General features: G+C 33.7%; 1 protein-coding gene across 6 annotated transcripts in view; it reads left to right on the top strand.

Moving 5' to 3' along the window:
• LOC145256384 (mitogen-activated protein kinase kinase kinase kinase 5-like) overlaps window positions 1-24,314 on the top strand; it is a 662,642-nt gene that overhangs the window by 377,076 nt on the left and 261,252 nt on the right. For all 6 annotated transcript variants that reach the window (XM_080115226.1, XM_080115224.1, XM_080115227.1 and 3 more), the window contains exon 13: window positions 7,473-7,525. In XM_080115226.1, the coding sequence (XP_079971352.1) occupies window positions 7,473-7,525 (53 nt within the window). The remainder of the gene's footprint in view (window positions 1-7,472; window positions 7,526-24,314) is intronic.

A 24,314-nucleotide genomic window follows, 5' to 3' on the forward strand; every position in this document is an offset into this window, starting at 1 on the left:
CGCAAATAATTTCAGCATAAAAGTCAGCATCCATCGGAGTTCAGTTCTCCTCCCTCTTTTATTCATCCTAGTCTTGAAGCCTTTCCAGAGAGTTATGTACAAGATGCTCACGAGTATTGCTATATGTGTATGACCTAGTAATTATGGCAGAAATCATGAACCTATTACTTGAGCAATTGAAACTATGGGAAAATATAATGAAAGCCAAAAGAACTAAGATGAATTTCGAAGACAAAAATAATGGTTAGTAGTCTAGTACTACAAAAACTGAAAGATTCCAGTCAAAATATGCTGTGTACAAGAAAAAGAAAATAGGTGCACAAAAAGTATAGTAGTATGTTTAGAAAGCTGGCACCAGACCTTAACTATAAATGTGCACTCACTGGACTGCCAACATTACTTTGAGGTGAAGTTGACTAACTACCCTTTTGAATTTGTGGACATCTTCTTATCTTGATATGTTCAGTGTTAGAGGTAGTTGTGAGCTTAACTCTACCATTAGGATAAAATCAGTGTGGAGTAAGTTAAGTGAATGGTTAATAGGCCTGACATTGCAAGCTATCCCTTTCACTATATAGCAGCTGTGTTAAGAACATGATTCTGCTTGGAGGTGAGTGTTGGGCCCTCATGAGAAAGAGGTTGCAGGGAAAAGAAAGGGGCATCTCCCACTAAGCTCAAGGCAGGATAAGGTATTTCTAGCAGTTCCTGCCCAGATGTGACAGCTGTAGGCGTACCTGGCTCTTATATAAGTAGAGAATTGCATCAGCAGGTAGATATCTATTAGATCGATAGAAGGATCCTATCATTTTTCCAGCGACCTTGGCATCGGATTTGATGTACGTATTTCATTTTTAGATCAGGAGTAAAGATCAAGCCCAGAAGCTTGTCAAAATATGGAGCCTCCCCAAGATGATAGCCATTCATTTCAATTGATGCCAGATAAGGATCAGAACATTGATGTCAAGATAGAAGCTTGGTTTTATATCCATTAAAAGTAACTAGACACTTTTTCCTCCATTGTATCACATGCTCAAGATCAGAGGAGAGAGTATCAGAGAGAGAACTTGGTCATTTACGGCCTTTGATGTGCTGCTATATATGGTAGTGCCATCAGCAAAAATGTCTACGAATGATCTAAGGATGTGATTTGGAAGATCATTAATGTAGATCAGGAAGAGAGTTAGCCCCAGAATGGACTCCAGCATTATTAATATGAGCTTCTGATTTCTACCCATCAACCACTACTCTTATGACCCTATCAGAAAGAAATGATTTAATAATTGAAAAGACATTTCCAGCTATACTATAGCTTGTGAAATAGACCTTTATGCCATACCCTATCAAAGGCCTTTGATATGTCAAGCAATTGCCCTAGAAAGGAAGCCTCCGTCGAGAGTTTTGCTAATCGTATGAAAAATAATCGTAAGCACATCCACTGTAGATCTAGCAGAATGGAAACCATATTGCATGTCACTAAGAAGGTTATTTTTGCTAAGGTGGTAACTTAACTAATAACTAAGAAGGTTATTTTTGCTAAGGTGGTAACTTACTCATGGCGCACAGGAGAGTGATTGGTCTGTAATGAGAGGGAGATGACCGATCACCTGAATTCTTAAATACAGGGCATACTGATGAGATTTTCCAGTGTATTGGGAAGCAATTATCCTTAAGACAATGCTTAAACAGCTTTGTAAGTATGGGAGCTAGTTCTGGTTGAAGCTTTTTGAGCATTATAATTGGAATGCCGTTGGGGCCAGTTGCTTTACTGGAATCAAGGTTTTTGATTAGCTTGGCAACATCACACACAGATATTTGTATGCCGCATAACATGTTTTCTGATACAGGAGGAAATATGGGGGGTTGGCGGTCTTGGTTGCATAGAGTGGAATTAGTGAATTTAATACGAGCAAATATATGTACACTTTGGACATATATGTATGTTCTATGTTTTTCTTTCAATATAAATTAGTGATGGAACAATTTCCAATTTTTTTCCAAATTCCGATACAATTATCAATTTCAATAAATATATCAGTTATGTTAAGAATCAACTTACAAGTTTTTTAATATAATGTATTGGAACAAAATCTATAAAATCTGGCCGATAAGTTTTAAAAATGATAAAAAAGCAGTAAAAATTGGAAAAGTTTTCTGTATTAAAAAAACTTAATTATAGTTAATTAATTTTTCATTTTAAAGAAGTAAATGAATCTGCTTAGCTATTTTCACAAAGGATAAACAGGATTATAATGCTAAAATTAAAAAAAAAATGTTTGAAAAAATACAATTTATTACTTAATTAAACATTAAAAAACATGTTTGTTTTTGTTTACAATTTTGTTTTATAAACTAAACAATATTGAGTGCTTATTAGGGATTTGGTCTTTATCTAAGGGAGATAACTAGCATTTACTAAGGAAACATTATTTTGTTGCAAATAATTTAGAGCCGATTTAGGATGCTGAAATGATCAGTAGAACACAGAAACAAATTTCTTAAAATTTCCATTTTGTCAGGATGCTGAAGATGAGGATTTTGATGTAAATTTTAAAGTCCATCTTTCAAACAATGCTGAAATAATTAGTAGAACAATGAAATAATGCAACTAGTAAAAATTGTAATGAAAGTGAAAAAGTAACCAATAATAAACAAGTGAAATAACAAACTAAAGTTACATTTTGTAGTAAAACTTAACGTAAACAAAATAAAACAATGTTAATAAACCAAATACAAAAAGTATATAAACTTGTTAATTAATGTTAAAAAAAAAATCATATCACATATTGTTCCCTAATTGCCAGAATGACATTATGGAATACTTCTCCCTTTTGGATCGAACAGATGCAACACTTTTTGGGGGTTTTTTTTTGCAAAAATTACTTTTAAACTGTAATTTTTTTCTAATCACAAACTATTTTATTTTAATTAAGTATTTTTAATATTTAAAAATGAAATTTATGAATTTTCTGTATTAATTACAGAAAAACATGTTCATCATAAACAAAGTTTATTTTTTTGAAGTAGGTAAACATTTTTCATTGGCTAATCGAAAAACAATTTCTTCGTCATTGGTGTTCAAAAGATGAACTTTATAATTTAAATAAAAATCTTCCATTTCAGTGTCCTGGCAATATGAATTAGTCAGTATACATTAAATTTCTGGAAAATAATGAAGTTTCTTTGTATCAAAAATAAAATGTTTTCTTGTTTCATTTCAGTGTCCTAAATCTAATATAGGACACTAAAATGCAACAAAATAACATTATTTCCTTATAATACTAAGTAAATACTAAAACAAATTCCAAATAAGCGCCCTATATTGGACATATTATTTTACGAAAAATTACAATGCTATCTCAATTACAAAGAAATCAAAAATAAATAAATAGAACTAACAAAATGCAAATGTGATTTATTAGACACATTTCAGGTTTAATTATAATTGTTTAAGTTTAATTATAAATGTTCTCAATTAAATAATAAGAACTATCCTTTCATTTCATTGGCAAGGATTTTCTTTTGCACATAATATTAAAAAAAACATTCTTGTATACCTGATTTATGAAAATGTTATTTTTAGATAAATAATTTTAAGTATAATATTATGATACTACAAGGGGCATGCAATAAGTAATGCCCCTGACCCACTTCCCATAGCAGTAGAGCAATGAAACTTGGCACAGTTATTAGTCTTTCTCTACATAGGAACCACCCAGAGTTACGCATTTCTCCCATTGTTTGATGCAGCTCTGGAGACCGTTTTTGTAGAACACCCCAGGTTGGTCCTCCAACCACAACATGACTTCAGAAATCAATGCTTTATCATCTGGGAAACGCTTTCCTTTCAAAAACAACTTCATGGTCAGGAAGAGGGGAAAGTCAGAGGGTGCAAGGTAAGGAGAGTAGGGAGGATTTCATAACCACACGCTCGTGCTTCTGATCTGGCGACATGCGAGTTGTGGACTGGAGTGTTGTCCTGCAGAAGGAGGGTACCTTTGCTGATCTTGCCCCGCCTCTTGATTTTGATAGCTTCCCTTAATTTCTTCAAAATAATAGGCTCCTGTAATTGTGGTAACCTTTGTCATGAAATCTGTCATCATTACTCTGTCCTGGTCCCAGAAGACTGTGAGCATGACCTTGCCAGCGGAGGGCTGCACCCTTGCCTTCTTTGGAGGTGGTGAGTCCAAGTGCTTCCACTGCATTGACTGGGCTTTGGTCTCTGGATCACAGGTCTGGAAGTTGTTTCTACAGACTTCCGGCCATGTTTGAATTCACGATGCCATCATTTTACAAGGTCATATGATGGGGCATTATCACCATAAGTTTCTTTCATTTCATCAAAAGTCTCCTGTGGTGTGCGTCCTTTCAAATACAAAACTGGATCACTGCTCAACATTCAACAGGCTCCATTTCACACCTGACTCCGGTCAAACACCTGTAAAACAGAAACCACAATTAGTTCAGAGCTGTAATTTGCCACATAACCCATAGAGATATAAATCATTGCACATGCAAAATTTCAGCTAGATCAGACAACTGGAAGTGGGTCAGGGCCATTACTTATTGCACGCTCCTCATATATGTCATCTTTCCTGTTATAAGGAGAAATCCTTTTAGACTAAAGCAATTTTTATTTTTGTCACAGTTCAGGATGCCTGTTTTTGAAAAGCTGGACTCCTCACATAAAAACTGACATTGTGTATAACCCTGCCCTCATAAGGAGACAATTAAATAGGATCACTTCTAATTAATAACACCCTCAACAAAATCACCCCCTTAAAAATCAAATTCCTATTTTTTGGTGATTATGTGTAAACATCCTGAAAAACTTTTTGTGTAACATTTATAGAAATAATTAATTCAGTATATATTCCAGCAGACTATTAAAAAAATATAGAGAATCTGTATATCTTCCAGCAGATATGACCAAAAGCTGACTCACACTATTAAAATTGTTTATAAACAATCGTTATTTTATGTGAATTTTAAAAATTGTAGGTATTCTTTCAGAAGATTTCTTTTACTAATATTAATTTTTCTGAATGTGTTTGACATGAATCTCCTATGCGTGTTGTATTGAGTTATGCAATAAACAGGAACAGTAAAAAGTATGTTATTTTTTACAATGCAGACACACTAATATGTATAATAGTCATCTGATGAAAAGTGTTATATATATATATATATATACATATATATAAGACAAATTTTTAGTATTCCGAATTATACTGGGTTAATATAATTCAGTAATTGTTCATATACCAATAAATTTCGCGCACAACCTCCATAGAATGGAAATATGTCACAAAGTTTAACAAGGTTTTTTAATATAGATCCACAGAATATTGTGATAAGTGTTTCAGTGTGAATAGGTATGGTATAATAAATTATGGGGTTTATCTATTTTATTTTTACTTTCATCATATTTTGCTTTGGTTTTGATACCTCCAAATTCGAAGCTATCTCTTTACAACCCTTCCTTTTCATAACCTATCATACTTTCATAAATCAGAGACCATTTTCTGTAGGCTGTTTTTGAACCCAGTCAACGACGGGTACTTTTGCTAGTGTATATATATATATATATATATATATATATATATATATATATATATATATATATATATATATATGATTACTGCTGTCACTACCTCAACCTTCCCTAACTTCCATCGACTTGAACAATATGGTTGATCCACATCTACTAGAAAATGCATCCTTTTCATACGTTCTTGCCGTTTAAATTTCTAATTTTATTTCTTCCCTCCAATTATGTCTACACCTGGTCATAACAACTTTGAAAATGCGGTCACTGCATCGTTTCCTTTATTTCTATGTCTGCTCCCACCCATATCGGCCTTAAATTTACACAAAAAAGGTTGATATGCCAGAAGGAAAACAACTTTTGACATTTTGAATTTTCAAATAGATCTTGTGATAGAATTTTAGTATTCCTCAATTACTGATCATCAAAGTCTTCTTTTTTCTTCTCAAACACATCTGACATCCATGCTCCATGGCCTCTACGTTTTTTTGATGTATGAAATGATCATGGTGTGCTTATGAAAGGCATATGTTGAGGAGAGTGCTTGAAGTCAGCAATCTTGAGTTAGATTAACAGAAAGGGGGGGGGGTACAATAAGAAATAAAATAAGATTGACTTCTACAACAACATGCTGATCATAGAGTGCATACTGAGGAGACTTAAAAAGGTCAAACAATTACATGTGAGCACATGCAAAAAAAAAAAAAACACTATTTCTTATTGCTCAATAAAAAAGCGATAGTGTATTTCTTATTTTCTAGGTACAATAGAACATATTGTGAAAATCAGTGCTCTATCATTTCACCAAAGCTTAAACCAAGCCAACAAAGATAAACTAAGGTTGCAATGAAAAATAAAGTTAAAGCAATTTTTTCCTTGTATTTTGAAATTGACCAGCAATTTAGCTAGCTTTTGTTTGTAATATTTTTCCCACAGCTACCAAAAAAAGAAAAACATTAATAATTGTCCGATATATCATGACAAGATGAAAACTGCTAAATGTTACACCTTACAGTAGAAATACTGAGATATATTCAGTTCACAGGCTGAACTGATTCCGACTAACAAGTTAACACAAACTAATTCTGGGTGAGAGAAATCATATTCAGAGTTTACTGAACAATTTTCATCTGCCCACCATATGAGTGATGCACAAAAACCAGTGATGAACAGTACAATTAGATATGCCATGACATGTTTCACAGGTAATGTTTGATATTTTTACTGTTTGATGTTTATTCATTTTGCATGTGATCCTTTGTCATAAGTAGAAGTCACAAATTAAATCATAGAAGTTCAGAAACAGAACTATTTCTAATGATTATGTTCAACCATTAAAAAAAAAACATTCAAATGGATCTTAATAATTTATCATATTGGGAAGATATTTGGAAGTTGTAACAGAGCCAGCTCCAAATAAGTTTATTACATCCCACGTCAAAGCGGTCTACCCACAACGATCGGCAGGTAAGTCATATTTTGTTCAAGCAACAGATATTAAAAATGCAAAGGCCAGCCAACAGCTCCATGTCTGTCTTCATTGTTTTAATTCAGTTGCTTGCCTTTGTACTTCTTCTACACAGTAGGTGTAATTGGAGGCATAAACTTGCAAATGGATTCCTCCTCAAGGCTTGAAAAATGTATCCAAACTAGCAAATTTCAGAAGAGTTTCAGTGATGCTGATAGTATGATATCCAACATGGATGGTGCCATTTAAAATGTCTTCAGAGAGGCAGGGAGAGGCGTTATAGGCATTGATGCATGAAGATCTTTACAGAGGAACCAAATTGTTCAGTATTGTCTATATTAACACTTAGTATATCTGCAGTTTTGTTAAGAATTTTATCGCTTGGAAAGATACTTGGGAATTGATGTATCTTTCATGTGAATATTTTCATCTATCTAATATCTTAATTTTTATTTTTAGGAAGACCAATATGATACAGCTCGTCCATGGCCAGAGTATGGAGACCCTAAAAAGTAAGTCACCATCAAGGGACATCTTTTCTTAGATGTATTATTCAAACAATTCTTCCTCTTTTCTTCTCTTTCTCTTAAAGTGTGAGACGCTCTCTGTGCATGCTTTGCAAATTCATTCACGCTCTGTAGATTTTTCCTTGCTATTTGTTTATAAGTAGGATATTTTTTTCTGTTTGATTTTGGGCTGTGATGAGTTGGTGTGGATCTATAGTTTTTGACATGAATTTGTAAAAATATATTTTTCTAAATTACAAAAGGCACAGCTGAATGAATAGATATTTGTAATTCTGACTAATGTTTTTCTTTTGTTGTTGTGTGCAAACAGTTTGAATTCTTAGTTTTGCTGAATTTCCATCTTTTTTGTCTTTTTCATGTTTCCTTAGCAACAACAATGCAAACAATATTGTCATTGCCAAATGTCAATAATTGCAGATGTTAGCAAGCCTCTTAAGATTATTTAATGCTTAAAAAAATACACATAAGTTATTTTATCTCTAGCTAAGAGGAAGCTGTGGGCGTATAGCTTTCTGAAGATTTTAGTATCTAATTCGATCACAATATATAGGATTTAGATAAGATTTGAATTCTTCATATGGTCTGTTTTAACTTTTTCATAGTTCATGATGATTGTACTAATACCCTCCTTCCTGTAGATATTAGTACAAGCATGCCAAAATGCAAATCAGTTAAACATTCATGAAGAAATTCCGCTACACCCCCCACACACTCTTTGTGAAGGAAAGTAAATTCTAAATTAAGATATACAATTAAGAGATACTGACAGATCATGGGTTTGCTGTATTCCAGTTTCTGTGAGGTCGTCTCATCAACTGAACATTGATTTTAAGAAATATCCTCTCTCTCTCCTCTTTCCAGACTAGGGGTTAAAATAGTAGGATAGACTAAATTCTTAAGCTCTGTTAGAGCCAATCAGTGAAGAAAAATTGATGTATACATCTATGAACAAGTCTATAAAAGGATGAACTAGTCAAGGTTGTAATGACCCTAGTTATATCATGAATGCAAAGCGCAATTGCATCTCACGGTCATAACATTGGTGATGCCCCAATAGTCCATTAGATTTCAAAATATTCTGACCACATGTCTGGCACAATTCTAGTATCTTTTTATGTGCCAAATGGTCTTTAACTTTGTATATTGTTTGAAAACAATTTAAGGATAATACTCCAAGTTGTTTTGTTTTTTTTTAAATTTTGTCAAACAAGTTACATTTGCTGGGCTGGTGCATCTATCAATTGTTTCTCACACTTAGATAGGGTTAAGAAAAAAAAAAAGAAGAATCTCCACCCGTCATCAGCCAAACTCGAACCTCTGTTCCATCATCAGTGTTGCATCCCTGTGCTTGTTTTACACGTACTTTAATGGAATGTGCTCTGATGAACTCATAGCACTTGTGCCTCCTTGGTGTACATACACCCGACTCACCTAACAAGCAACAAAATCCCACCCCTTCACTGTTGAAGTATCTAGATATCAGAAAGCCTTCTAGTGTAATAGTTTCTTCCCTTGGACTGCTATACTTTGGAATTCCCTCCCTGTTTCCCTTACTGTACTAAATTACAGAAATAATGTAATGTGAACAAATATCTTGCTGCTTAACTCCTTATGGTCCTAATCCTAAATAGTAGTCTCTTACATTCTAAGTGGCAATATGCCTTATTTGGGGGTAACAATAACCCAAAGGCTTTCTTTTCTACTGTATCTATGTGTAGGCAAAGAAGAACACTACTTGATTTTCTTGCAAAAACTCATTTTGATTGCAGTAATTGAATTGCTACCAAAAGTATTCACATGATAGATTGTTGATATATAGACAAAGATTTATAGTTAGAGAAATTGTATGGCTTAAAACTGTTTCAGTGATCCCGTTTTCATTTTGAAATAAATTATTATTAATTTAATATTTAATCCTAATCAGTGTTTCATTTTTTTTTATTAGTCATAAATAGAGGAGAGAGTTTTACTTTTGAACTCAACAGTCCTTTAACTTCTGAGCATGAAAAACCAGTTTTTACTTAATACATTTTTTCTACACACTGATGTTAGGTACATTTTACTTGTCATTCATGATTTTTCTTTTAAGACTTGAAAAGTTGTGACTGAATTGGTCATGTAATCAGAACTTCCCTCTTCTTATCAGTCTGCTTAATTTGGCAACTCTGGTTCTTAGCTTATTATATATAATTTTAAGAATTAAATAAAACAATCTAAAAAAAGTATATGATTTAAAAATAAAAGCAGCAAAGTGAAAGTAAACAAAAAGACTTCCAGTCAATATTAGGTAGGTACAACTATTTCAAACCATGTTTGCAGGTGGAAAGTATACAAAAATAAGAAAGAGAGTACAAAAGCCATAATAACTAAATAATGGGTGCAAAACTTTTGCATAAAAAAGCCCTCCCACACCATTTCATCAGGTCATGTGTTCAGATTGGAAATGGATCAGTTCCACAGTGCAGAGCATTTTAATCTCAATTTAGTTTTGCCAGTGTTAACCATTTAATAATTCTTAATTGATCTGGATTTTTATCTGTGTAGAATTAGTAAAACAGATAAATAATTGTCATCTTTATTAAACAGCTTATTATTGTTGCGTTATTGTTGCTAAGCTTTTAAATGTACTTGTTTTATATGTGTGGGTGTGATTGTTTTGTAACTATTTGTTTTTATCTGTCTTGCTTCCACTCTCTCTCTCTCTCTCTCTCTCTCTCTCTCTCTCTCTCTCTCTCTCTCTCTCTTTCCCCCTATCTCCTTTACTCCTCTCTGCCTGTCTCTCTTCTCTCTCTCTCCTCGGATACCATTCAAAGATGGACATTGGACATTGATGATGTGGAACACTTAAGCAACATTTCACTTACCAATATAGAACAAATCTTCAATGAATATTAAATTAACTAAAGCTTTAAAATTTTGCATTGTTTCCTTTGGTAATTTTAAAGAATTTAATAAGTGGGTAAACAAGGAAAAAAAGCTGTTTTGTAAAAAATGTCAAATGATACTAATTTTCCACTGTCATTAGTAATTCTAATCTCGGCTGGTAAAGATTGCAACTAACCTCATGATAGAATATAAATATTTTGCTTTTCGTTTCCTTCTTGCAAATCTAGTTTTAAAAAAATTGCTGTTTCATTTTTCTTTTAACTATATTGATGGATTTTAAATCTTTTAACTTGTTTGGATAACCTTTCCTACCCTGGTTTCCTCTCTTCATTATTCAACTATCATATCTTTTTCCACATCTTTCAACCTTCCTGTTCAATCCTCTCTCAAGCTTTTTACCATTTTCCCCTGTTGTTGTCCCCCTCTATCTCTTCAACGTCCCTCCTCAATGTTACATTGTTTGCTCCCCTCTACCTTACCTATTCCTGCGTCACAGTGTTTGGCCACTCACTTTTTCTTCAACCACCCCCACCCGTTTCCTCTTAGCGCAGCTATCATCTTCTCTGACTTTGATTTTTGTTTGTTGAAATGCACTCAATTTTAAAGCATCTTCACAGAAATTTTACCAACCGCAACACTAGTTACTGTAGTTTACACATTCCTTTTGTCAAAATCAATCTCACTTGTTTTATTGTTTCTTTTTCTCCTCTCCTATATTTTTTTAGTTATTAAAAAATAAGAATAAAAACTCCTAATTTCTTTAAAACTCTCCCAGTTTGTAACATTTCTTTATAGATTGTCAACTTGTCAGATTGAAGAAATGAGAAATTACCTTTTTATCATTGACAACACCATAACATATCAGTTTACTGAATCCCTCATTTTGTTCAAACTTAGCTCAATAACACACACACACACACACACACACAATAATGTAGTTTAGAAGTAATTAAAATAGAAGGAACAGTTATGTTTGTAAGAGCATAACATATTTATTATGATGATATTATACATTAGCTATATTGCTATCAGATAGAGAAAAAAGAATTTTACAAAGATTACCATTAGTCAGGTCTGAGTTCTTGATATACCTGATCTTCGAGACTAATTTGATACATTTTGGAAAATGAAGGGAGTCATATTTTGGTCAATAATAGTATATGGAAACCACTGTCTAATGCACGTTAGTCCTATTAAATATTTTAAATGACTTTGAAATGAGCTAATATAAAAAATTATCAAATTTTATATATATATATATATATATATATATATATATATATATGAAAATATGTTTAGTGGTACAGAATGTATAAAGGCATTTGAACAAAATAGATGGAATAATTTCTAAAACCTTTTCAACTATCATCTTGTCAGAAGAAAATGGATAGTTTTTAAATAAATGAAAAATATTAGTGATGAAAATAAGACAAAATATACTTACCAGGCAATTGACAATAAGCGATTAAAATAAATTTAATTGAATATTCTTTTGAAAACAATTGAAGAGGCACAATGAAATATTAAAAAAATAAAAATGGGGGAATTAAAGTTCCCCAAAGAGATGAATTATTTAATGAATTCTTTCTGCTGGAAGGTAATGACAAAGATTGATTCCAAAATTTTTCTGGTACTACCAGATCAGGCTGTCTATTGGCTTCCTGAGATGAAATGCACCTACATCGATCTTCTGTTTTTTGTTTTTCTATTCTCTTTTGTAAAACTTAATTATGTTCTGCAAAAAACAAACAAAAAACAACAGCCCTCTTCCCTTCTCCTTTTTCCTTTCCTATTTCCCAACCCCGTTGGTGGGGCATTAGAATACACCGACTGCCCTCCTGCAGAGAGTAAAAGTCCCTCAATGGGGCCACCTGTTGGCTGTGGATGGCAACCCCTAATGCTCTAGAACGGGATCCTAGTGGCTGAATATCTCATGACCCGGACCCAAGTGGCCATGAGTCTACAACACTCCACTTTGGCCCTTACTTCGGTTAGACAGGTGGTCGGGAAGGCCCGACCCGATCAATCGGCTAGTCATGCTAAGCCCTAATAACAGCAAACCCTCACAAAAAGAAATACAAATACACCACACACAAACACCTTTAAAGAACAAAAATATACTGATATTAGAAGGCGACGGCAAAGGCCAATCAAATAGTGAAACCTGACAACACCCCTTTATTATAACTTGCTGGGTCCAAGTAAATGAAGAAACCGTCATAAGCAGATACACTCACTGTTTGAGTATACCATCCTTGTATCTCTGAGATGTTTGGGCGAATGGGTTTCCCCCCAACCATCTCCCAATTTAGGGCTCCGAGGAGGGTGGGGAGCAAGGATGATGAAGAAAAAAAATATAATTTATGGCTTCAAAAAAAAATAAAACGACCCCATCCAGAAAGTGAAGATTAATCAGACTCAGATATAGAACTAGACAATCAGAATATTCCCAAGGTTCATTGTTTTGGAATCTATGGAGGGCAGTACTCCAGTCACCAAATTGTCCCCATTCATTATCGAAAAAGAAATTAGATCGATAACCAAAACTACACAAATCAAAAAACTAAAAAACAACACCCTCCTAATAGAAGTACCAAACAAACTCTCAGCAAATACACTCCTAAATCAAAACCACATCCACAACCTCAAAATAAAAGCCTACCCCCCACATCACCTTGAATTCTTCAAAGGGGGTGATAAAGAGCCCAGAACTAACACTGCTCGCTAGAAGAAATCAAAAATAACTTAAAGGAGCAAGGAGTCACAGAAATCAAAAGAATAAGCATTAAAAAAAAAATAACCAAACTATCCCAACAAACACTTATATCTTAAATTTCAATACCCCCAAACCTCCCACAGAAATAAAAATTGGCTATATTATAGAAAAGGTAGAAATCTATATTCCAAACCCATTACAATGCCACAATTGCCATAAATTCGGCCACCACAAAGATAGATGCACCAGACCACCAACATGCATAAATTGTGGTGGAATTGAGGAACACATAAACTGCGAAATGCCAGCAAAATATGCAAACTGCAAGCAAAACCATGCAGCTGATTCAAAGGAATGCGAAGTTTGGAAAAAGGAAAAACTTATAACAAAAATCAAACACACCAGAAATCTACCATATCCGAAGGCAAGAAGAAGTTGAGGGCACACCAGATTCCCCAACATACTCTAGTATTGTAAAAACCACAAATAGCCCGACCTCAAAACAAGAGACAGTACAAAACAACCTAATTGAACTGATGAAAGAATTAAAGTTACTAGTGGGGACATTAAAGGAAAACATAACTAACTAAATGGGATCTGAAGGAGAATCCCCAGTCCCAGAGAGATGAAGCTGAAACTCCAAACTTATCGGATACTACTACTACTAAACCCAAAGATTTTTCACCCACCAAAACAAAACCTACTAAAGAAAACCAACATGATAAACAAAAAACAGAAATGGTGCTGGTTGAGGACGAAAACAAATTTGAGCTAATCGAAATCAAGAGCCAAGAAAGGCACTCAAGACAAAAAAAATCAAAAAGTCCCCCAAAAAAAACAAGCCAAAAACCCTGGAGACCGAAAAACCTCGACAACGTTCCCAATCTAGATCTAAAACAGAAATACCACCAAATGAGATATCAAACCAAAAAACTAAAAAAAATACAAAAAATGGAAGTGGATGATTTTCTGCAAGTATCTACAAAACTTTCCCAGAAGCAAGAAAGCTGATAAAAGCAACAAAACATACAGATGAATAATAACAATAATAAACAGCCAAAACCCAAACCACCAGCCAAAATACAAAACATTACACACAGAATCATACAATGGAATTGTAGAGGTATAAAAGCGAATTACAACAAGCTACTGGTACTCATATCACAGTTAGATCCTGCTACCAGAAACCTTCCTACAAGAAAAAAACAAACTGCAAATGAAACATACAATTTTATCAACAACACAGGACACAGGGCTAATGGAGGTACAACAATACTCATCAGGAAAAACATACCTCATAGCAAAATGAATATAAAAACAAAACTACAAGCAATAGCAGCTCAAATTACATTACATAAAACCATCACTATCTGTTCCATATACATACCCCCAAACGGAAATATAAATACCAAAGAAATAAACGACCTTATAGAACAACTCCCCAAACCCTACCTTTTGCTGGGAGACTTCAACAGCCACAACCTAATATGGGGTAGCAAAAAGCTAGACCCCAAAAGCAAAACATTGGAAACACTCATAAACAACACAAATTTATGCTTACTTTAGTAAGCATAAACCTATCTAAACCCGCCACTGGATCAGGATCATTGATAGACTTAAGCTTATGTGATTCAAAAACTTTTATGGACTTTACATGGGAAATATATGATGATACATATGGAAGTGATCACTTCCCAATCGTAATGGAAACATCCACTCTGAATGAGGAAACTCCCATACACTGGAAACTAAAAAGAGCAGACTGGGAGAAATTCCAAAGAGAATGCAAAAAAAGATTAATAAGAAACGAAAATCAAGATCTAGAAGATAATAACTTTACAGAAACCCTTACCACTATAGCAAAGGAATGCATACCTAAAAAACAAGCAAAAGCATCCAGAAATAAACCATGGTTCAATGAAGATTGCCGAAAAGCAATAACACTCTGACGTGCAGTTCTATGAAAATTCAAGTCTACACCAACTACCCAAAAATTTAGTTGAATTTAAAAAACTCAGAGCAAAATCACACAGAACAATAAAAGAAACCAAAAAAGAAAGCTGGAAAGACTATGTACATAAACTCAACACAAATACAAAACCCAAACAAATTTGGGAAATGGTAAGAAAAATTTCTGGAAAACCTCAAACCTCCACTATAAAACATCTTGTAACAGGACAAAATAAAACCACCACTAAAACAGAAATAGCAAATTTACTAGCCAAAACCTATGCAGAAAACTCCAAAACAAATAATAATCAATAATTCCAGAAAATCAAAACAAAAGAGGAAAAAAAAAAAAACAAAATTAAATTTTTCATCTAATAACATGGAACACTACAAGCTGTTCACTATAACAGAGTTAAAAGACTCAATAGAAATGTCACGCAACACAGCAGAGGGACCTGACGAAATCCGATACGAATTCATCAAACAACCTCCCCAGGAATCCCTTGAATATTTACTACACATTTGGACAATGGGAAAACTACCAAAAACCTGGAAGACAACGACAATTATACCAATCCCTAAGCTAAACAAGGACCATAGCAACCCACAAAACTATAGACCAATAGCCTTAACTAGCTGCTTATGTAAAACAGTTGAATGCATGATAAATAACAGACTACTCTGGTATTTGGAAAAGAATAATAAAATAACCAAATATCAATGCGACTTCAGGAAAAGAATAATAAAATAACCAAATATCAATGCGACTTCAGGAAAAGAATAATAAAATAACCAAATATCAATGCGACTTCAGGAAAAGAATAATAAAATAACCAAATATCAATGCGACTTCAGGAAAAGAATAATAAAATAACCAAATATCAATGCGACTTCATGAAAAGAATAATAAAATAACCAAATATCAATGCGACTTCAGGAAAAGAATAATAAAATAACCAAATATCAATGCGACTTCAGGAAAAGAATAATAAAATAACCAAATATCAATGCGACTTCAGGAAAAGAATAATAAAATAACCAAATATCAATGCGACTTCAGGAAAAGAATAATAAAATAACCAAATATCAATGCGACTTCAGGAAAAGAATAATAAAATAACCAAATATCAATGCGACTTCAGGAAAAGAATAATAAAATAACCAAATATCAATGCGACTTCAGGAAAAAAAATGAGCACAAATGACAACTTAATTAGACTGGAAACCTACATCAGAGAAGCTAACGTAAAAAAAGAACACCTCGTCGCCGTCTTTTTTGACTTAGAAAAAGCATACGACAATACTTGGAAATATGGGATATTAAAAGATCTACACAAACTTGGACTAAGAGGCAGACTCCCAATATTCATCCAAAACTTCCTGTCAGATAGAATCTTTAGAACAAAAATAGAACCAACGCTGTCAAAGCCAGAAAAACAAATCGAAGGAATCCCACAAGGTAGCATACTTTCAGTTACTCTATTCAATATCAAAATAAATGACATAATCCATTGCCTCAATCCTGGAATAAATGGCGCCGTGTATGTCGCTGATTTTATGATCTGTTACCAATCAAAATCAGCAACGAAAGCTACACCTAAACCCAGATTTGAAACTACACAATGATGAAATACCAGTCGTAGATGAATATAAATTTCTTGGCATAACGTTTGACAAGAAACTTACTTTCATACCTCATATCAAAAAGCTCCGGACAAAATGCAACCAGGCTCTACAACTACTATGTGTGGTGGCTCACACAAAATGGGGAGCAGATCAGGATACTCTCCTTGAACTCTACAAAACAATAATTCAATCTAAATTGGACTATGGCTCCATGATCTACGGTTCAGCCAGGAAATCATACTTACAAACATTAAACACGATACATCATCAGGAACTGAGACTTGTACTTTTTGCTTTCCCCACCTCCCCAATAGAAAGTCTTTATGTAAAAGCAAATGAACCATCATTAAAGCTAAAACAAAAAAAAGCTAGCTATACAATACCTCATCAAATTAAAATCCTGCAACTTAAACCCAGCCCACTAAACCCATCATACAGAACATTATTCAGCAAAAATGAAAACAAAACAAAGACTTTCGGGCTCCGAATGAATCAAATCATTAAAGAAACAAATATCCCACTAAACAAAATTCACAAAACTAAATTAATAGATATCCCTCCATGGACTATACAAAAACCCAACATAATACTAGATCTCAACAAACTCCCTAAAACAAAAAGACACCCCGACACCTACCTGGAAAAATTATGAGAAATTAAAGAAAAATTTCCAAACCACCAAAACGTTTACATTGACGGCTCCAAGGACACAAAAAGCACCGGCAGCGCTGCAATAACAGGAAAAACTACCAAAAGAAAAAGACTACCAAACAAAAAATCTATCTTTAGTACCGAAGCAACTGCCATAGATATGGCACTTAACATCATAACAGAAGACCACGACCAAAAATTTATCATCTTCTCTGACTCATTATCTGTATTAATAGCTCTAAAAGGGAAAAAACTAGAAAACCCCCTAATAATAAATATAATGATTAAAATAAACAATCTAGAAAAAAGATAAGAAATCATACTCTGCTGGATACCAAGCCACATAGGTATAAAAGGAGGAGACAAAGCTGACCTAGCAGCAAAGTCATCCCTAAAAATGACCATAGATAAAAAATCTCAAAATTACCTATACAGACATGTAATCTATATATATAAAAACGAAAATGTATGTATGTACGCTTTTCCTCGATGTCCACCAAAGGCTTCTTTCAGAGAAGCGCTCGCTCGGTTCACAACTTCTTAAAACTTTTTATATCATCTATAAATTGTAATATCTCAGTTAACCACGGAGCTCGCCTGTCTATTTAATTTTATTGACTTTCAAACGTTAATTATTCGACATTTCCCGCATCGGCACGTGTTACATTCGGTTTTCGGTATAAAAAAAAGCGAAACTCAACTCTAATCACTGACCGAAAGCCAGTGGTCTCTAGAGAGCTAAGTAACGTTTGGTCAATGTCGACTTCGTCATATCAGACGGTAGCTTTCATTTTGAGACGAGACGCTCCCCCTAATAAACAGGGAGTAGGTTTTTATTGACCTCATTAAAAACTGTCCCGCACAAAATGCTAACTGCTGAATAGCTATCGCCGTCACGTCAATCAAAAACGCGCACCTGTTTTTTTTTTTTTTGTTTTTTTTTCACATTTTACTATTTTCCAACTGCGCGTCGTCAAGGCTTCGTTTTTTTTCACGGGCACCTGGGTTTGTTTTTTTTCACATTTTGGGGGGTTTTTTCACACACCTACAAACACCCAGGCAACGCTGGGTACCCCTCGCTAGTCAACAATAAATAAACATTTAAAAGAGAAATGGCAAAAGTCATGGAATCTGAACAAAGAAAAACTCTTCAAAATAACACCCAATCTTAAAAAAATGGACACAGAAAAAAAATAATAATAAACAGAAAAGAAGTCATACTAAATCGACTCCACATAGGACATACACATCTAACCCACAATTATTTATTAAAACAAGAACAACAACCAAAGTGGATACTTACTGATTATAAAACATATTTGAGGATTGTAAAAATACCAAAATTATAAGAGGAAAATATTTCAACAAAAGAAAACTAGGAAAAATACTCCAAGAAGTCGAACCAAAAAAAATTATGGATTTCCTAAAAAAAAAAACTGGAATATACGACAAAATTTAAACACTTATTACAACAAATGAGAAAATATAGAAAACATCTAAACACAACAAACAAATTATCAATATATAATAAAACTATACAAACCAAGTATAGCAAACATCTATCTACAAAATAATCCCCTCAATATGAAAAAATTCTGAAGACTAGGACAAAATCAAGCAACACAAATAAACATCTGAAGAAATCTGTAAGAACCTGAAGGTTTTATTCCCTCCAAAGGAGTCGGCATTAAATAACCGAAAAGGGTTAATATGCCGTAAAACAAAACAACCAACCAACCAAAATTTTAAAATGATTTTTGAAATCTGCTCTATGCACAACCTCAAAACACCTTATTTTATAGTTTTCGACATGCACACATATAGTATTTCCAGTGAAGTTTTATTCATAGGCATGGGTAATTCATCTAGTGAATCCTTATGTTTTTTTATAATAGTGCTCAATAACAAGTAGAGCTATATATTGGTTTTATATAAAACACTAGCCCTCTCAGGCTGTGAAATTGAAAATGATTCTGACAAGAAACTTTTGGAAAATACTAGTAACAAATGACTGAAATAATTCTAAATTGGTCACTTTGTTATATTATTAGTCTTTCTCTTTTTTGAAAATTATTTTAGTATATTATTGTATTACCTTAAATTATATGGAAGTCAGCAGACTAGACAACTATTAAATGATTACAAGGATGAGGAAATGAATATCATTCATGGCTGGTTGAAATTCTATTAATTACTTGTAAAGAAGAGTGAACCACATTTTGATGCTGGGTTTTATTCCATAGATTCAAATGCACAAAATATCTTCACATGGATACATAAATACATACACATATATTTACATGCATGCACACATACAGTCACACACATCTACACAGATGTAATCTAGTGTTTTCCAAAAGTTTCTAGTCAAAATCATTTTCCTTCTTACTTAACAAGAGGAGACTGTCAAAATAAGTCGAGCTGAAACGTGTATGCATGTATGTAGAAAAAAATGTTTGTATAAATAAAGATTTATGTATAGAGAGAGAGTGTAAATTGTATATATTACTTACAAAATATACATTTAGCAAAGGAAATATCTGCCGTCTTATCAGTCAGTAGGTTAATCAATAGCCTAATGGAAAATAAAAAATCGTAGACACCTCAAAAACATGTGGAACTAATCTCATCCTGGCTGTACCATTAAAACAATGCTTTGCTGAGGTTGCTCCAGTTCTCTCTAAATTTTCAACAAATGCAGTAATGAATCTTGCTTTTCTGACTGCTGGAAAATTGCTTCTATGGTATCAATTCTGTCAAAAGAACCGACCCATTAAACTATCGCCCCATTAGCCTCCTCTCTCTTTTTGCCAAAATATTTGACTCCATAATTAATCAAGCTCTTGTTCACCACCTCACAGTTGCTAAACTTATGTTCATAGGTTTAGGAAAGTCCGCTCTACTACAAATATCTTAGCCATAATCTCTGAACATATATATATCATGCACTGGATAAAGCAGATATATCTAAGGCCTTTGACAATGGTCTTCTCATGAAAATCAAATACTATAGTATTACTGGACAAATACTTAACATAATTAAATCGATATATATATAAAAGCGAAAATGTATGTTTGGATGTCTGCTAAAATCTTTCGACAGACGCGACGAAAATTCACAAACTCTGTATCACATCGAAGCTCCATCCTTTGCTCGAAAAATATCGAAAAATTGGCCAAAAACGTTAACTTTTTCATCCCAAAATCGACAATTTTCGTCGATGGGGGTCAACAAAAACGGTCCTCTCGTGATAATGACCAATTCTACGCATGTGTCAGATGACATCGTGACCTGATTTACTTTAAATAGTTGAAAAACCGAACAAAGTCATGTACGTCGCTTTAACTCAGTTGGTTAAGGCCTTGGTTCATTATCTAACAGTTTTGGGTTTGAATCGTGGTGTGAGATGGGTTTTTCTTTTGTTTTGTTTTTTTTTTCGATTTTTTAAATTTTAATATCGAAACAGGCTTATTTAAGCCATTTTTCACGTGTTCGTTTTTCTGTTTTCATCGTTCGTTTGCCTTACGTTACTTTTTTTTGTTTTTTTTCCCCGCTTAAGTGTTAACGTTGGTTTCTTTTTTTACTTCACTTATAACAAACAAACCTATGTTGTCGTCGTGACACTCGACGACTTCTGGCCGCGCAACTGTCAATTTGGTTCTTAAATAAATTCAAACCTCTTTCACTAACTCATTCTGGCTGGCCGATTTTATTTTCAAACTTCGCCTCAGGGCCTCCGGTTCGATCCTACCCCCCCCCCCCCGGTTTTTTTTATTTAACACCACACACACCTACAAACACCCGGGTAACGCGAAAATGTGTGTTTGTATGTCTTGCAAAAACTTTCGACACGGGTCACAGATTTTCGCCAGATAGGTATCATTTTAAACTTCCAACCTTTGCCCGACAAATATCGAAAAATTGGCCAAAAACATTAATTTCTTCACCCTGAAATCAGCAGTTTTCTACAGGGGAGGGGGAATGGGGTCAGCAAAAATCGTCCTCATGACAAGTTCAGTTCTACACATGCGTCATACGACGTTGTAACCTGATTTACTTTAAATATTTGAAAAAAACGACACAATTTCGGCGACGTCGTCTTAGCTCAGTTGCTTAGAGCACGGCCTCATTATCTAAAGGTTTTGGGTTCGAATCATGGTGTGAGATGTCTTTTTCTTTTTTCGATTTTTTAAATTTTAATATTGAAGCAGGGTTATTTAAGCCATTTTTCACGTGTTTATCAGATTTTTTAACTTTCGTTTTCTGTTTTTTTACTTTGCTTATTCTTAGGTTTTCATTAATACCCCCCACCCACGCCCGTCAACACACACCTAAAAACACCCGAGCAACGCTGGGTACGCCCCACTTTTTCGATTTTTTAAATTTTAATATTGAAACAGGGTTATTTAAGCCATTTTTCACATGTTTTTTTTTTGGGGGGGGGGTATTTTTCAAATTTTTTAAAGAAGTTTTAATGTTCGTTTTTCTGTTTTCTTTTATGTTTTTGTTTTTCCAATTTTTACATTTAACATCGTTCGTTTGCCTTACGTTAGTTTTTTTTGTTTTTTTTTTTTCGATTTTTTTTAAGTTTTAATTTTTTTTTTTATACAATATTTAATTTTTATTTAATATTTAAAAATATTTACTTCGCTTATTCTTATTTTTGATTACCCACCGCCTGAACACACACACATCTAAACCCCTGGGTCTAAACACCCGAGCAACGCCGGGTACCCCCGCTAGTCATTCTTAAATAAGAGAAGAATCCAGGTTGTCCTTGATGGTCCTATGTCATTTTTACATTTTGATATAAATGCGGGTGTACCTTGGGTCGATCCTTGGACCTTTATTATTTCTGAAATTCATAAATGACCTCCCTGATAAAATTGTCTCTGAGATGGGTATGTTTGCTGACAACACTATGCTCTATACCAGGCACAAGGGGAAAACAAATGAATACATATCCAAGGCAATGATGGAAACCCTGGAGGAGGATCGTCAGGAATGGAGACAAAAATGCATGGTTGCATTCAGTGCTGCCAAGACTAAGCTCCTTTCCTTTAATTATAAGAAACCTTCTCAACCACTAACAATACTTCAGGTAATGACACATTACCTGAAAGTACTTCATTCTAACTCCTCAGCTTAACGTTCACGGGAAACATGAGTTGGAACAGATACATTGAGAGCATTGCCTAGGCTGCTGCAAAGAAGGTGGGCTCTCTCTACCGTGCTAGAAGGTTACTTATGCATGATAGTATCTTGTACCTCTACAAGGTCACTATTTATCCATGTATGGAGTATTATTGCTACATTTGGACTGGTGAATCTGCAACTAGTCTTCCTTCCGTCTTAGACAGGGTTCAAAAGAGAGTTGTCAACCTAATATGTCCAGCACTATCAGTTAGGCTTCAACTGCTGTCTTATCAATGAAATGTTGCATCTCTCTGCCTGTTTTACAAGTACTTTAATGGGAGGTGTTCCAATAAACTATAAGCCCTTGTACCCTTCGACATAATTACCCCTGACAAACTTGACAAGTAGCAAAATCTCACCCCTACACAGTAAAAATCCCTAAATGTAAGAAAGCCTTCTACTCTAATAGTTTCTTCCCTAGGACTGCTAGACTTTGGAATTTCCTTCTGGTTTCTTGCTTCCCTGACTGTACTGACATGCAGAAGTTCAAGTGTAATGTAAAGAGACATCTTGCAGTTCAACTCCCTATATAGAACTTCTGCAAATCATGTCCCAGATAGTAGCCCCCTACATCAAAATGGCACTACGCTTTATTTGAGATGAAACTGTATTAAAAAATTTGTTTAAAAAATAACTAATAAGATTGTTGCAATTTTCCTAGTGTCATCTTAAGACAGTTTTCGCTGAAGATTTTGTTTTTCTTTTTGTACAATAGAAATCTTTAAAATATTTTATCCATGTTTACAAAGTTATGAGTTTACCCATTTTTTTTTTTTCCATTTTTTTTTTTTTTTTTTTTTTTATATGATTGCATTTTATTTACAAATGATTTCTTTTTCTGCATCCCTGCTTTAAAAATAAAATTGGAAAAATGTTCAGACCTAAAAGAAACCATCTTTAATAGTTTAGAAATTTTAGTTTTGTTAGTAGAAAACAATATGATGTATATAATGGGCCTCTCGAAATTTTGTGGTTATGCACTTAGGGTTTTAAAATACTATTTCCAAGTGTCTGTCATACATAAGTTTAAAGTAGGATTAATATATAAACAAGAGGAGGTATTCTTAAGATGCATCTATTAAATCTGTATGTTTAGCAATGACGATGCAACTTCAAACTGAAACATGTCCAAGAGACAAAACTTTTCATAAAGATATGTGGACATGCATAACAATGTTTCCTTGGTTTAATCTCATTACTCTTCTCAAATTTGTATTATTCAGATTATTATTCCCACAATATTTCAACTGATTTAACTGCTCACCTTCTTCAAACTCCGGAATCTGCACAGAATTTTTAACAAAACTCTTTACTTCATACACAGGGATAGCATGCTCTCGTCCTTTCAGCCATGGCTGGATAGAAGTCTTAAGTAATTCACAATTGTATTCCTAGAATTACCTGCACTAAGGATTGAACCTTCTCCCTTCAAAAGTGTATCATTTAGAACTGAATTTTATCAAGCACTTTATCAGTAAGAACCCGTGACATAACAAATAAAGTATTAGGTAAAATTCAATTCTATGGTTTTATACATGTATTAGTAATATATCTCGATAAATATTAAGTTTATACAAGTTTTTTTGGTTGCTATTTTCTCCTGACTTTTGCTTTTTCCACATCCTTTTTAATTTGAGACTTTTTTCTGATTCTTAAAAAAAATGAAAATGAACATTTGACAGTTTTCTGTGAATGGACCTTTATGGATCTAACATAAAAACATATCGTAGATAATTCAATTGTCAGTT

The sequence above is a fragment of the Euprymna scolopes genome, chromosome 32 (assembly GCF_053919585.1).
Source record: "Euprymna scolopes isolate OS-2025 chromosome 32, ASM5391958v1, whole genome shotgun sequence".
In the NCBI taxonomy this organism is placed as follows: Eukaryota; Metazoa; Mollusca; class Cephalopoda; order Sepiida; family Sepiolidae; genus Euprymna; species Euprymna scolopes.